The 16,927-nt window shown below is 41.0% G+C and overlaps 1 protein-coding gene across 3 annotated transcripts in view; it reads right to left on the bottom strand.

Moving 5' to 3' along the window:
- btbd11a (BTB (POZ) domain containing 11a) overlaps positions 1-15,598 on the bottom strand; it is a 109,551-nt gene extending 93,953 nt beyond the window's left edge. For all 3 annotated transcript variants that reach the window (XM_077005086.1, XM_077005087.1, XM_077005084.1), the window contains exon 1: positions 14,408-15,598. In XM_077005086.1, the coding sequence (XP_076861201.1) occupies positions 14,408-15,272 (865 nt within the window). In that variant the 5' untranslated portion in view covers positions 15,273-15,598. The remainder of the gene's footprint in view (positions 1-14,407) is intronic.
- Between the last annotated feature and the right edge of the window lie 1,329 nt (positions 15,599-16,927).

A 16,927-nucleotide genomic window follows, 5' to 3' on the forward strand; every position in this document is an offset into this window, starting at 1 on the left:
AATAATGACAATAGCAGTCAGTGCTTGTCAATGTAGTTCCAAGAGCTTTACATAAAGAGATTAAACATTTGTTTATGATGTGATCAGACACAAAGAAAACAGTGTTCGACTAAGTCAAATGAATATCAAACAATGGCTTTATGCACATTATGCATTACTAAAATCAGTTTAGAAAGTGAATCTGCAAGGGGTATGTGCAGAATTAAAAAGATACAAGAAAACACAGAAGACAGATCTGTTTCCACTGCAGTGTTTCCCAGCCTACTCAGAAACATACAGGCTTACTGCACAATTCACATAATGTCCGAAAGTCCATTAACTGGAGTCCTTTGATTCTAAGGGTGTTATAAGAAGCTGTTTCTGGTTCAGTACATGCTTATTAACCACTGGCCCCTATGTGCAAGAATCGCATCAAGGATCAAAGGGACTTAGGGGTTCTAATCATAGCATGTACATACACATTCACACTTGCACACATTCCAATATTGCGTATCCAGCACCAAAGGATTCAAATATCATGTGAATGACTTAAATTCCATATGAGGCAGCTTTAAGACATCGAAATCTAGGATAACAAAATTGTGTTGGGCCCAGAACACCACAATTCACTAAGATTATTAAGGCATGTCTCTCAAAATAAATAACACAGAACCCAAGAGGTTCTTGGGTGAGTCAGAAAGAAATAGACCATATCAGTGTCCATCAGATCCCAGGAGAGACAGGACCGAAACTCTGGACCCTGATGGTTCCATCAATACATTTACTGGAAAGCTGATCCACATGGCAAATTTGTTTACATATCAGAATGAAGGCTTTGTAATGTATACGATGAAAGGCTTTTAAAGCAGACCTCAACAATGCATGAACTAACCCTAACTCGTGTTGTAACTAATGTCAAGTACTTTGCTGTCATGTTATGATTTAGTGCTGATCTGTGTTGGATTTGTTTAAATGTTTTGGTTCTTTCCTGCTTGATTGTTAAGAAAAGAAAGCTATAAGAAATCCATTAAATTATCCTTTTTGTGTTTTCATACCTCTGTACATGTCACTGCAAAATGTCACACAATGCTGAATGCTAGAGTATTTAGTCATGAGTTGGTATTGGTCTGTTTTTTTGTTCCTTGTTATATGAAGTCTGTATTTCAGCTATCGTGAGAAGATTGACATGCGGATCTGGTACAAAATTAGGATGAAACTCAGTGGAGATAATCAGATCAGTGTGCCCTGCCTCGCGGGACTACACAAAGCTTGGCTCTTAGCCGTAGATCTGACTTCCTCACGTCTCTGTGGTTATTTGATTAGCTAAACCAAAATAATTGAGTCGCAGGCAGCTGTGCAGCAGATCTAGGAGATATAAAACATTGATCACAGAAGTTCAAGTGCTACCATTCCGGGTTCCTCTGTTATGACCATAAGTCTTGCAGACTTTGGTGTCCTGAGCCTAACGTGGTTGATGAATTAGATTGCGTGGGTTCTTAGGTCGAGACTTCCGTTCCACCTCCCCGTCTTCTCCTCCACCACCTCTTTCGGTGAAGTCCTCCACCTCGAGCCAAAGGGGAGCCCTATAGCGGCATGCCTCCAGGAGATTTCCTTTTGCTCCATCCTCCTTTTCTGCTCTTCTCTGACGAGCGGATGGCTCTATCCATCACGCCTGTCATGGATGGGAGGGTCTGCGGGTGGAGCCATGGCGCCTGGGACACACCTCATTTCCCTGCTCTGATTAGCGCACTACAGAAACTGCTCCCTTACTCCCTGGTACCTTCCTCAAGAGGGCTGTGTGTGTGTGTGTGTGTGTGTGTGTGTGTGTGTGTGTGTCTGTCTGTCTGTCTATCTGTCTGTCTATCCACCCGTCCTTTTTTCAGCCTTATATTGCCCTATGTATAAAAAGCCCTAGAACTGGTTAGCCAATATGAAGAACTCAGTGTTGCAGTAACCATGGTGATATTACCCAGAGCATTTGCAAAACAATTGTTTATATGTGGATTGGAGAACATTTGGAGCAGGTTGTCCATTCTTAGCTTGAGGCGGGTTGTGAATTTGGAGTGTAAGTTGTCTTGGTGCAAGTTCTGCTTCGAGGACTGGTCCTAGTCATGAGGGAAACACCACCTCCAGATTTCTAACATAGCGGCCAAATTTGAAAAAAAAAATGCTAGCACCACGCTACATCTGACATTTTGTATGAGTAATCAAAAGTCTTTGCACATTCATAGATGCATTCAAGGTAGCTGCATCTGGGAAGCTTCTTTTCCCAGAGGAGCCCAGAAAACCCAGACATTGGAGCCACTGCTGTCTGACGAGGGCTTGTAGAGTCATTTGGCACGAATGCTTCAGGCTCTGCCCGGCCTACTTTCAGCTCTGATGCCAAAACGAATGGCCTAAGTAGAACTGGCACCCCAATAACCTACAGCCCCAGTTACCGTCTTGAACTAAAGGAGCCCAAGCTGCACATGCAGCTTCTTAGACTCAGTGTGTATCTATGGCATATAACATAAAAATATAAAAAATGTAATAATAATAATAATAATATAATGTCATAGGAGTACCGTTACATGTCCATGTAACTACATCCAGTAATGATACTGCCCTTTTTTATTTCACATTTTATATTTATACACTTTAGAAAATTTCAATTATACACAAAGCAACGTTGTGCTACACATGATCTCAGTATTATTGATCATTTTATACTGAACTCATTACTGAGACACAGTAATGAGGAACAGACAGTAATGGTTTAGGCTACAGTATGTTTAGCACTCTTACATTTTACAAGTTGATTTTAAGAGCTAAAATCTTATGATGAAATCCTGAAGAGACAGAAATCATCTGCTCTGAAGTTACATTATGGAGATTTTGTACACAAGTATCACTTAAGTGTCCTACCCCTCTATTTGAATCATTGCTGTAAACTGGAGTAAGTTTATGCAGTTTCTGAAAAACACATGTAGATGCAGTGAGTACTTTAAGTATCTTTTGAACAATACTTGTCTCTTATGGCACATATGGTATTAGCAGTGTTTGTATTGCTTGATTGGTCTGCTATCAAATCTGAAAGTAATGTGATAGCATGAGAATCTATTTGTGATTCTGATGCCATGCCATGATTTTGTATACAAGCTATATACTGTAAGAAATACAATTTGTCAATAAATAGTTCTGATGGAGTTCTACTGTTTTGAAGAGAGTATGATACAGCATCCTTACCATTTGACTTCTAACCACATCTCAGTGTTGCCAATGACTCAGTAAGCAATTCAACCCTGTGACATTTAATGCCTCTAAGGGATATGTAGAAATTGCATATTCCATCATATCTGGATAGCAGGATTAAAAAGGTAGCATGACCATGAAACAAATTACAATCTATGGCATCTTGAGCAGAAATCTCTCCGCGTTAGATGGGGGTGAGCGGTAGTGCATTTATGAAATGTAAAGTTTTGAGAAATATATGCAAACACGATACAGTTCAGCACGTTGACATGAGTGCTGAATCAGGGCTCCACAAAACAAGCTCGGAGCATCACGCCATATTTCTGAGTTGACACTCTGGAGGCGACCCACAGAGCAGCACCTGCTGCAGCCAAACGGGCAGAAGCCGTTCACTGAGGAACACTCTCCGCCCTGCTCATAAAACATCCCCAGTGGTGATGAGAGGCAAGAAGAATGTGTAGGACTCAGAAGAGCGTGGATCCCGCCAGGCTCCGGCGAGTCTGCTCAGACCACAGGCGGGCACTCAATGACATAAGGAACCACTGCACACAGTGCTGTGTAGGAGAACTATCCATGTCACCACTGGTATTCCAGCACACATTGGACTTGTTGCGTCGTCTCTTTGGTGGCTTACAATAGAGAGTAGAGTGGAGTGGGCAGGGCGGGGGGGGGGGGGGACACTATAAATTAGTGCGTGATGGTAATTATACATTTCTCAGCAATGAAACAGCCACCTCTGGTGAATGCAACTCAATTACAGGGATAATTTTAGTCAGCTGATGGAATAATTAAATGAAAATGGTAAATGAAAAAAGAAATCAGAGAAACAGAAAATTGGAGAAACGTAAAGGGACAGAGAGCCGAGCCCTTCTAAAGTCTTGGGAGATCTCTGCAATGAGTGTACAGACAAAGGGAGACGCCGGAACAACTGGCACTCATGTCCCTTGCTGAGAGGGAGGAAGAGTGTGAGGCATGATGAATGTTTCCGTGGTGCTGTCATTTGATGTTTTTTGGCCCATTTTACAGCTTTCAGGTACACGGTCTTCTTCTCAATTCTCCTCTGCCACCCACTTGTACCACTGTGCACTGTGTAATAAACTTTGAACTGAGAAAAACTAAATTAAATGTTAAAGGCGTGAGGATGTGTTATTTGTAGAGACAAGGTGAGACAAAATGAGAACTTTGTGTTTTAGTATAAAGATCCTTTAACAATTCAATGTGACTTGCCATTTAGTTGAGGCCAAGACAGGAAAAAAGAAAGAGGGAGTTGCCATTTACCATCTCACACTGAAGCTCACACAGCAATCTGAGAAATTGCAGGTGTAAAAGGGTAGATGGTTCCTATTGTGTTGGCTTCACGAAAGCTTGGGTCACAATACATTTTACAGAGCTAAAACACATGGGTTGGTTTGGGCAAAGGGAACATCATAAATGTCCACACTTTCATACGGTGTTGTAATATCCTTGCGAGGATGATGAAACTCTGTCTGAGCTGAGGATTTCTCATGCTTCACTTTGTTCAGTCTATTGATACCCCTCATGAGAAGTTCTCCTTCAGAGGCAGGTGAATGTGCAAATCTGTGGGAGACAGTAGAAGGTTTATGACATGTGCCTCAAGCCCATGGTCAGTCAAGGACAAGAACTGCAAAACTACCAATGATGAGGTCCCTGCTGATATCTCATATATGCTTCAGAAACCTCAGAAAAACAAATAGTTTTTAACAGGCCATGCTTTCCAGCCTTTCAGAAATGAATGAAAATGGAACCGCTATGGTAAGCAGCAGGTGATTGTGAGGATATATGTTTACTCAAAAGTGTGACTTATCTGTTAAAAGTGAAGATTATGACAAAGCATTTTTCTGCTGCTATGGCCTTCAGTGTGCAGACTTGCTTATGAAGAACATGATAAGTGTTGGTCTGCAGAAAGTCCACCAGTACCTTGTATTCATGTGAGACTTAAATACTAGTGTGAGCTTATATACCCAGAGGGCATAATGGGTATTGGGTACCAGACCATGCAGAGAACTATGGAGCTAAGGCACTGTTTACAGGAATTCCAGTACAAACTGCACACTTCAATGTGGTCCACAACGCACAGCAGCAGAGAAAATAAACAGACAAGGTTATAAAAACAGCATATGAAGTGAATTATAAGACAACAGGACATGATACATGAACTCAGGCAGGGATATGACTAGCAAAAAGCTGTCATACAAAGCGTTTCAGAAACTCAGAAATAAATGAAACTGTGAAAGGTCAAAGGTGCTCAAGTGCCTGGTTGCAGCTCCCTTTTCTGAATGACCCAGTTCAGCAACTATTTTTGAAACTGTAATTTCCTGTTGAAATGTTTGCTTTTCTCCAGCATACATCAAGCAAAAGACACATTTCAATCCACTGCCTCTTTTGGGTTCCATTCGTCTCTCGTGGCTGCCAGTAAAACAGTAATTAGTAGTGTTCCCAGAATAAGAGAGCAAGGCTTTCTAAAAACTGTTAATTAGAAGTTGAAGACTAGTCTACCACAGGCCCATTATTAAAATGTGCAGTGATTCAGAGACTGCATAAACAACTAATAAAAAATATATTTCTGTGGGAAAACAAATAGAAAATGTACTCAATCAGAAACTGATTATGCAAACCCATCAACTGAAAGTGTTCTAAATTAGCTTCAATGAGTCAATTTAAGTGATCCCTTTTGAGATCTTTTTAGATCTCTAGAGGTCTAAACGGCCAAATGTTACATAAGGAAAGCCTTAACATTTTGGAATGGAAATTACATATGACAAAAACCATTTCAGTGCTCAGTTTGTGATGCAATGAATGAGTAAAATATTTGCAGGTGGCAAACACTGACCAAAACACAATTCAGAGGGTGAGTTACCAGTGACCAGAAGAACCACAAAAGCTTCATTATTTATTCCTAATCACTGAGTGCTGTATGATGAGAAGGGGTTGAAGCCAGTAGTTAGCTGTATCCCATGAAATCTTAGAGTGCTTGCCTCTTTTGGTAACATAACTGATGACAATACTTTACAATTTCAAGTGCAATACAATATAATAACAATATAATGGAAATATGCAAATATGAAATAAGACCTCTGGGTTCGTTGGTTGAGATATCTACAGAGACGCACTTCATAGAGTGAAGCAAACTCACTGATACACCATTCATGAAGCTATATGTGTCATTGTAAAGCACCTGAGAGGTCACTAAGGTTTAAAAACACACTTTCCAAGATAATGTTTGTTTCAGCTCCTATCCATCTGCAAATCATTCCTCCTGCCTGCCACTGCACTATGAAACTTAACCGTGGCTTATTGTGAAATAAGATTATCCAAAAAAATAAATAAACAAGGCCAAAGTGTGGACAATGGACTGTCTGGCTCAAACCAGCCTTTCAAGATGGGTTTTTTGGATGCACTTAAAGCTGCCATTTCGCTACTCTGAGTTTTGTTAAAGTCGTCTCCCAGCCGGAGCCAGCCTGGGCATTGAGGAATGTCAGCACACAGACAGTCACACAGTATTCACACAATATGTTTCCTAAAATACCAGGGCATTGCCAAAACATACAAAAGAAGCCTCCAACCACGCCTGGACTGTATCCATTGCCATTTTTGTCACTAGACAATTTTGTTTATATGCATGACAAAACATGCATGACAAGGTGATGTGTAACCCTTGTGCAATAATTAAGTGATGAGACAGGTTTTTGGATGAGGTAAAAATAGTGTCAAATAACATCCCAATCTAGAGTGACATTAAGTGTAACAAGCTCTCTATTCGTGACAGAAACTAAACCTAAAAGAGGCCGTTGAGTTTCAATAAACAAATCATACAAATAAGAAAGCAGCCCACAGGTACAGTCAAAGTTGCCTGTCTTGGTGATGTGCCAGTCTTCTACCTCTAATACTAGTATATTAGTGCAGACAGTCTATACAAACCATCATGACGTTGCACACTTAGCACAAGGGGGTAATCTGTAAATTTTGACAAAGTATGAACTGGGTAAATGAATCTTTGCAAATGTCACACAAGAAGCATAGCATATATATGAACTTTGTGTTGCAAGTCCAGTTACAAATTTACTAATTTGAGCAGTGATTTGCTATTAATAATAATAGTTTATATAGTCACCGTAGGTTTGTGCATCAATGCAAAATTGTTCACACGAAAAATAGGATAATAAAAATGCAAATCAATGTTTCATCACCCCTAATCAGCATTAGCAAAGAGAAGTATTATCATGAATATTTATAATTTCCACTGTAACTTGCTGGAGAGAATTCAACTGACAGAACAGAAAACACTGACTGTCTATTCTATCTTCTTTAGCAGAGCAACAGCAGTTTAGGACAAAATGGCTGACCTTGTCAAATTCTGAAAAATGTCTCTTTCTCTCCAAGCAAATCTGTTTTCCTGCAGAAATGTGCGGTGGAACAGCTCTCTACTGATCAATGTCATTGCTTTAAGGCCCTATGAAATGGAAAAATCAGTACATGTCTGGACACAGCTCTGAACTAAGTATGGCAACACAAAGAGATCAAATTGACCAGTGTGTTAATCACACCATATAAATCCACAAATTCATGGAGTCCTAGTGGGGCATCATGTAATTCTGTTTAACTGCTGATGAGTTGCCCAGTTTTGCTTCCACTGAAAAAAGTCATGAATTTTACTGGAAGGCTGCCACCAGTGCCAATGTGCTTCTGAATGGCAGAGGCATTGCACCACTTTCTACCTTTCACCATGGGAAGGTGGAAGATGTCCACGCCTCACAGCACATGAACAAATGAGCCATATTAGCCAAAAGTCTTGGAACAACAGGACACCACCGTCAAACATCGACAGGGAAATCAGTGCAAACATAACTATATGCAGGTACGCACACACTCGGAGACACACGCTCTCGAAGCAGGTGATATGCAAGATTCCCATTTATTATGTTTTCATAAGCCATCATATTCATTTTACTATGACAAGCCCATCCAATATCTGCAGAACATCACTCTCCCTAAGGCCCATGGAATGTCTTCTGGTACACTGAAACCACAAACACAGTGAGAGAGGAGGCATCTGTATTTGTACCTTTGTTCTAAATGTATAGGGTTTTATCATTCATTTTCCACCCAAATCACAGCACTTAAAGTAGACTAAAGATAAAAAATAAAATAAAAATGAAGAAAGCACAATGTACCTGCACAATTTACTTTCAATTTGTATCAACATTTCTCTCTGTGATGTTTCTACATCAGAGAGTTTGACTTCATTGATCCTAGTTGTGGCCGATTCCAGCATTGCTATATTGTGTAATTTAAAAGGCCCCTGTCTTTTTTCCACTAAATCCTGACAGTATATAGGTAACAAAAATCATTCTAACATTCTTTCTAACTAAAAGACTTTCTAAAACTGAGTTTCTAAAAACTAGACTTTCTAACATTCCCACATCATATTGCACTAATGTGCAATATGGATTCAGCGCACTTTGTGAGAAAGCATTTCTGTGGTGACCTATGGCAATACTTGGCAATACAGATTGATTATTCAGATTATTTGATGAGCAGAATGCATTTTTCCCCCACACAGCCTCCACTGTATCCACTGAAAACTATGTTTTCTCTATAGTTTGAATTGGGAGTTTCTACTGAGTTGCTTCATTAAGATTAGAATACATGGATACAAGAGAATGTACTACAGTAATACAACTGTTACAAGACCTAGCAAAGGGAAACAAATGTTAAGCTAATTGATAAATGTGAGGTAACATTCACGTGTGTAAGTCTGCTTCAGATCCTGTGTAGTAAAATCATAATTTATCCATCAACTAGTGGTGCTACATGGAGCCATCTTATCTCTGGTGTAATTTTTTATAGTCCACCAATTACAGCCACATTTGCAGTTAACGAGAATTCCTGTGACCTTGGAAGTCCACTGTTCTTTGGGAACTCATGTCAGATTTAACAAATTAAACTAGAAAACCTGACAGAATGGTGTCTGAAGTAGATTACAAGATAAATGGTTCAATTCTTATAGACATTCTAATCCAAATGAAAGTTCTAGAAAGTCATAGTGTATTATTCTGACTCAGTTTAAGATGGTTGCTTATCAAATAGTTATAGCAAGAAGGTATTCAAGAAGGTGTCCACAGCATTCTCCATAAAAAATCCACTTACTGAAATTGAATTTTGTGGGTTGACTAATGTCCTGATGTCTAAGGTCAGGGTTGCACCATTAAAAGTGTACAACCTATATACGACATCAGGTTCTACAGATGATTGCAGCTGTTTGCAGAGTCATCAGAGGCATCTACAGACAGTCAATCTAAAGGAATGTGAAAAACGTTGTCCTTTCCATGTCTCTGCTTCTCCCAGAATTTGGTTAGACTCTGGAATAATCATGCATGTAAACATAACGACCACTGTCTGTCCTGTAGTGTGTGGAGAGCGACTGAAACATGGCCGTGAAAAGCAAATAGAAAACCATGTGAAAACAGGATCATCAGCACTCTTTCCGTTTTCTAGGCCTGACCTTTAATAACAGTTTTTAAAGTGCTGAATTTCTCCAATCAGCAGCTATTATATAAACTGCATACTGTATGTCTGTGTATGGTTTATGAAGTTGCTTTTCATTAGCATATCAACAAGTTCACTAAAGCATCGTTGAGTGGAGTGGGAGATATCTGGCAGTCCGTGGCAGTGAGCAGTCCCCCTTTAGGGGCCACGTGCCGTGGAAAGCTGCGTCGTGCCTGCTTTCGGCTGTGTGTGCTGTGCGAGCGAACTCATTGGGGGCCCAGCGTGGGCTCAGAGAACACTCATCGGCCACCTGCTAGAGACGCGTTCACACTCCTTCATCTCATCACATGGGGGGCAGGGGGCAGCAGACCACACAGTCTGACTCAGCAGATCATGGACTTGTACCCAAGTTAAAGCCTCAGCCTGATCACACCATCAAGTTGTAGGTTTTAAATTCTTAGTACAGCACCCTGCTGGCTGAGTTTTTCGACGTCTGCGGAAAAGATTCTACTGGAACAAGAAGGAAAACAAAAGGTTTGTTTCAATATTATACGTGGAGTGTGAACATGCTTATCTTTAACTTGCAGCCGACGCTCGTCTCCAGAGCACCTTTCATTAGCATGACACTGTGTGTACCCCGTGGGAACTGAATCCAAGACCTTGATGTTACTAGCACTTGCACTGTCTGTCTTCTGTGCTATGCTCCCGTACACTGAGGATGATCTAATTTAAAAATATGTAGTGCTCAGAAAAGGGTAAAGATCTGGTGAGAATAATAATTTTTTAAATCTGCTTAGTCCTTTTTTTTATTGTATGAGTCAAATACACCACTGTATTAAAAAGGAAAAAGCAAGACATCTAGAACAGGAGCCTTTAAAAGGGCAAATTTTTGGACAGCTGCCAACGGGTCTGAGTAACTATCTAGACAAAGTGATAAATACTGGAAGGTACTAACACAGGTAGAATAAGACAAAGGAGAATGCACGGTGATAAAGGGGAATGCATGGTTGGTTAGGAAAATAATTGGACGTCGATGGTTTCGAAAGAGAGAAATATGTCAGTGGAAGTGGAGAAAGTATGGCAGCCTAGCGCCAGCACCTTGTAAGTCAGCAGTGCTGGAAGTAAATAAAAGTAAATAAGGGAAAAGGAGTGAAATAGGAGGCGAAGGAATGAAATAGAAGGAGAGAGAAGATGATTGGTTCTCTCGGTCTGTGGAGCCTTTTTGTGTGGCAGTCTGCAGCGGCACCACAATTGGAGAAAGTGAGATAGATAGAGAGAGAGAATTGGAGAGAGAGAGAGATAATATTTCAGCTGCTTTTCAATCAGTTTTAGGTGACGTGGCTTTAAGTGCTATATGAAGTATGGGGGGCTGTTGGCTGAATGGTGAAACAGTTGGAAGTGTTTTGGAAATGCGGTTAGATGAAATATTACAAGAAATTGAGCTAAAAAGTCAATTGAGAGCATTAGGTGACACGGCTATAAGTGGGGTGAGAAATATGGTTTAAAAAAGCGTGAGGAGTCTGTAAAATTAGCACATGGGAAGAAGGAGAGGTGGGGATAAAAAGACAAAGTTAGGGGTGAGGACTTGGTTATCTTAGCAGCGGGGGCTAGATTACGTGGTCATAAGGTGCTATTGTAAATCAAGAGGGTGAATAACGAATGATTGTGGGGAGCACAAAAGGGCATAAAGAGATTAAGTAGGAAAAGTGGGATGGAGATTATCACCCATTGGCCGATAATGGAAATAACGGATAATAATGGAGATGTTTAGAAAATCGAATGCAAGTCAAAGGGAGGAGAGAAGGATGAGCGAGGAGAGGTTACCATGGCAACACCATATGAATAGAAGAACAAAAACGGCAAGGAAAGGTGAAGTACTAGTGCAGGTAGAATAGGACATGTGATGAGGAGTAACACCGAACTGAGGCTGCAGGTGTGTGTGGTGCGACCATCGTTTAACACGCAGATCGTTTTGTTCCGTTTCGGAACATTTGTAATCACTCATCGGTCGTGCATGTGTCTGATTATTCAAGACACTGCAACAGATATCGGCTAAAGTCACCCAGTTCTGCACAGGTGGAGGCTGTGGGGAAAGTTTGATGGTGTAGCTCAAAAGCTGCAGGTGGAGATGTACATAGAAAACAAGGAAGAATGATGAGGAAGAACAAGAAAGAGAGTGAGGTATCCTTTTAACTTAATAGAAATTGCAATACATAAACAACATTACAAAGCCAAATCTAATGCCACAAAACATGCTTCACCTTTAATGTAATAACATCGTTTTATTGTGCAGTAATTTTATATCACTGAAACCTATTGCTTTGGCTACACTTCAATCACTCTTGTAATATCCAGTTTCTAAAATCAGTTTTGACCCATGCACACACACACACACACACACACACACACACACACACACACACACACACACACTCATCAAAGGAAACAACCAGTTTTGTTTGTCCACAGCTCAGTATGGTGCTTGCACAAACTCAGGCACTAATTATCATCACTTTGGCAAGGAAACAAATAGTATAATCATCAAACCGTAATTGTTTTCTTTAAAACTTGGGAAAATGTTTATTTTCGCTTATAATGTGGTGGTAAACCACTCTCATATCATAACATATGGAAGAAGATGGGTCACGGTTTCTTACATGGCAGCTTATGAAGGCACCTTTATGCTGTGTGAAAGAAGGAGAGAAGGTAAACACTACACACTACACCAGTGAGCAATCTGAGTCTTGCCTGTGAAGTTTGACATTTCTGTATGAGATTTAGAACGAAAAGCGTCCACATTCAAAGCCACCATTTAGGTTGAGTAAGGACTCAGTCTGAACCTTTATTTGATTATAAATTCCGGTCCCAAGTGCCTGAGACCCTCTCATTTTCTCTCATGGCACAGATCTTTCTGATTGATTTGTTGTCATGGATTTTAATCACATAACTACCTGAAATTGTCTGCACCTATGAATTTATATAACATGCTCCTCTCTATACTATTACTCTTCCTGTTGAAAACATCAGAAATAAAAGTTTTGCTAAGTCACTTTGGAGACCCTCTACTTTCTATGAGCATGTGAGTGACCAGCTGAAGTGGAATTATTGTTTGCTTCTCAAGCAGTCCTCGGAGAAATAGTTTCATAATCTTCATAATCTCTCCAAAGTCATAGTGACATTAAAAATGCATCAAAACTAGCTTGGTGAAAATGCATTCTAGCTTTGGAAAGGAGGCAATCTGTCGAATGAGCTGCAAATACCCCAGAGGCAACAGACAAAAATAATAACAGCACAAAAGTTCCTTATAATTAGATGATGTTGCCAGCTTCATCCAATTATAAATCTTATCTCTCAGATTACACTAAAAAAAACCCAAAGCAGGTGCCATGCTGGGCAACTCTTAGGCACTGAACAGGTGGACTGTATCCATTGAGGGTGTGATATTAGTGCCTGTTTATTAAGGAGGCATTAATGTTAGTTATAGCGGATCAATTACCTCATCACTGTTTATTCAGAGATTATTATAATTTGTACACTAACATGGAGACAGAGAGAACTGAAAATTGTGTTGAAGTATACAAAGTTTCCAGAAGTAATTTCCAATATATCTGAATAATTGTGATACTGCTGCCTGCAAATACTATCTATATGCTACATGTAAATTTATGTCTGTGTATATGCATATGATAGATAGATAGATAGATAGATAGATAGATAGATAGATAGATAGATAGATAGATAGATAGATCATACTATTTATTAGTAATAACGTCAGAGGTTTTATAAACTGTGCTAAGTAGAAGATTATCATTTTATTTATAGCTGAGTGGCACCTAGATCACTGTCAGGTGGTCAGAATAAATCACTGACGTTCTCCATGGTCAGAGTCATGAGTGATGAAACGGAAGAGTACAAGAACCTCGGACAAACCTCGGACACCGAGAGCCCACCGAGATAACGGCCCCCCCCCGCCCCCCCCAACACCCAGCCTCCGCCCATTATTGTGGGAAGTGAAACCATGGCTGTTCCAACAGGTGTAGGCTGGAGTGCGGCAGCACACCGTGGCGCCCGGCCCACTGTGGCGCGTGCACCTGTTACAGTGGCAAAATCAAACGAAAAGGCTGCAAATACACGTCACGCTGTGGGTGTCACTGGTCTCAGCAGAAGCTTCAGAAGCGAAGATTTATTTACAAAACATCTCACAGACGCACTACGGAATTAGACTAATTGAAGTGGGAAAAGGAATCAGATAATTCTACACTGAAATTACCACAGTTTACGCTTTGGTTATTCTAAATAGATCACATATATTGTAGACTATACACAATAACGGCAAACTAATGACGCACTCAACTCTCGAACTCTGGAAGTGACTTATTTCCGTAAAATTGCCTATTACAGCATGCGGGAGATTTATGGGCAGACGGTGTACGTCCTCACACTGTCGAAAGCGTTTCGTGGAACAGAGTTACGCTTTCTCATCTGCCAGTCAGCACTGATTCACGTTAGATTAGTTTGACCTTGAGGCGCTGCATATGCGTAAATAAGTCACATTCGATATGATGCACGACACAAATACATTAAAAAGTGTGAACGACACGAGTCGAGTTTTGCTGAAAACTATTTAAAGATCGAATTTCCTGTGATTGGGTTACGAGAATAAAAGGCAATGCATATTTTAAGTACTTACCGCTCGCGTTTTTGCCACAAATTAGATGCTGGTACGGTTGCAATAGACCCCATAGCTCCGAATCATTGTTAATGGCCTGTTCTAGAGACTCCAGTGTAAACTTTGGAACTCCGTCCTCTTTCTCGACGAGTGCGCTTCTCTGGACCCGTCCGAACACCTCTCGGAAAAGACTCTCCATGCACGCCGTCAGGTAGATCGCCGCGTGCTCGTGAATCCTGAGAGCCACGCGACTGTCCACCATCCACCTGAAGAACTTCCCTACTGAGAACACCAGACCGCACCGGGCGGACTTTCCCCGGCTGAACTTATCGCCGGTGCTCATGTTGTAGAGCGACAGTGCGCTGAGCGCCGCCGTGATGCAGTTGACGGAGATGGTCCAGGAGAGGACCACTTTGATGGCGCTCTGGATCTCGTGTTTGGTGCATTTGGCGTAACGCAGGCTCAAGCGCTGCGCTTCCCTGGCCACCCTCACCAGCGCCCGGCTCACCAGAGCCGACAGTTTGGCCACGATTTCTCGCGACGCATTAGACACCCGTAGCTCCTCGTCTTTGCGCAGCGCGCCTTCCACCTCTCCCAGGCTCCAAGGTACCTCCTCCAGCTCGGGCAGTTTAGCAGACTGCCCGGAGCACTCCAGGATCTCCGTGTCTTCCGCCAGGACGGTGTTCACCGTGTCCAAACTGTTGTGTCTGCTGTGCATGGATTCGGTTAGATGCCAGCAGTTTCCCCCATGCGCATACGATAGATGCGTGTCAGAGCAGCAAAGCGACACGCTGGACGACCTGAAGGAGTCCGCCGCTCCACCATAACCGGAATCGAGGGTTAAATCCTCCAGCGTCCTCGCAGCTGTCTTACTCTTGCCTGCCATGGCTGTACCTCATAATGCAGGCTGTGCCGTACGATTAAACGACTGGCAAGCTGCGTCCTCTTCTCAGAAAGGGAAAAGAACGTGTCACGACCCAATACTGAATTTTACGCACAAACGTTGAGCAGATGCAGGCACGGTAACAATTCCCTTCACTGTCAAACAACCAAATTTCCTTCCAAGCGTCTCAGCTTCGAACTTGGTGCGCGTAATTGAGGAGCTCACGAAGCCTCTTCCCAACCACTGCAGAGTCCGCTGCAAAGACACTAGGAAGGACAGGAGGAGCTATGAACATGCAGGCGAACCAACGGCGAATCAACAGCTTCAGAAACTGTAGACTGACAGAGAAACCGGACAACCTTAGATATCCTTCACTGCGTTCTTATATTGTAGTGTTTATTGCGTTAAAGCGGTACTTGAAGTAAATCATTCTGAAGACATGCATAAAAGTGACCAACCTTGTTTGTAATATAACATATCTTGTTTCATCGAGTTTAATCTAATAGGATACGGTCAAGTTCAAAAGGAGAGGAGTAAAATTGGTCTTTTTTACGTTCCAGAAGTCAAAATGACGGGGGAGTTTATTATGGATGCGTCATGTCAGTTATTGCAGCACAACCGCGGATCCCAGGGGTCTAGTCTGATTCATTTTCAAGGGTCATTAAATACCGTCTTATATCTAGCGGTTATTTACACTGCGGACATTCATCAAGATGTCTCTGGAATCGTCTCTCCGTTTGTTCCAAATGCTCGTAAACCAGGTGGTAATTCACTCACATAGAGCGCCTACGACAGATCAGCCTGATATAGAGTATCACTTGCTTCACACAGATGTGTGCCTATGCACAGTTACGTGAGAAAGGGGAAAGTATTCTTTAAAAACTTTACTTTCATGGCAAAACATATAATCTTACAACAACGCTCATTACCACAGCATTGTTTTCAATAGGAATGTTCTTATTGCTAATGTGGTTGCCTGGTATTTAGTTTATAAAAATGACTTATTTCGAATGATAAAGAAAAAAACTTTCTTTATCTACCTTTAAATGCTTCCTTAATAAGGCGTATTACTGTAAAAGAAAATTACTGTTTTGGCACCCCCCTGTGGACATTACTAGTATTCTCGGTAAAAAAAGAAAAAAAAAACTGTTTCATAACCGCTCTCATTAGGGCAGCCTTCTGAAGCTTATTACTATATCATCTTCATAGCTGTCTGTTAATCATGAGCCATCTATACATTGGTATCACATTTGCATTTTTATAATAAATGAGAGCATGGTGGGACCAGACTTATGTTTTTACATCATGTTAGTTTATATTCACTAACATATTTGCTAAAGTTGTTTAAAGTTTAATTGTGATATATGGTTAAGCATTATTTCCTCCTCAATATCGAATCATGTACCATCAGTGAACACCTGTGAATTCGAGTGTGTGTTTGTTTACAGTGCAGTCAACATATTGCATTTTTTCCTATATAGGGTCATTACAGAAATTTTACGTTTTTAGAATCGACACATTTGTGATATTTTAAGGCATAATAAAGGTTTAATACAGCAGAACTGTGACAAGATTGTCAACCTCATCCTTTTGATGCACTGTAGCAAATGCAGTGTCTACTATATTATTTCATAGTTCCATTATTGATGTCCCATAGT

This window comes from Brachyhypopomus gauderio, chromosome 5 (assembly GCF_052324685.1).
Source record: "Brachyhypopomus gauderio isolate BG-103 chromosome 5, BGAUD_0.2, whole genome shotgun sequence".
NCBI classification, from domain to species: Eukaryota; Metazoa; Chordata; class Actinopteri; order Gymnotiformes; family Hypopomidae; genus Brachyhypopomus; species Brachyhypopomus gauderio.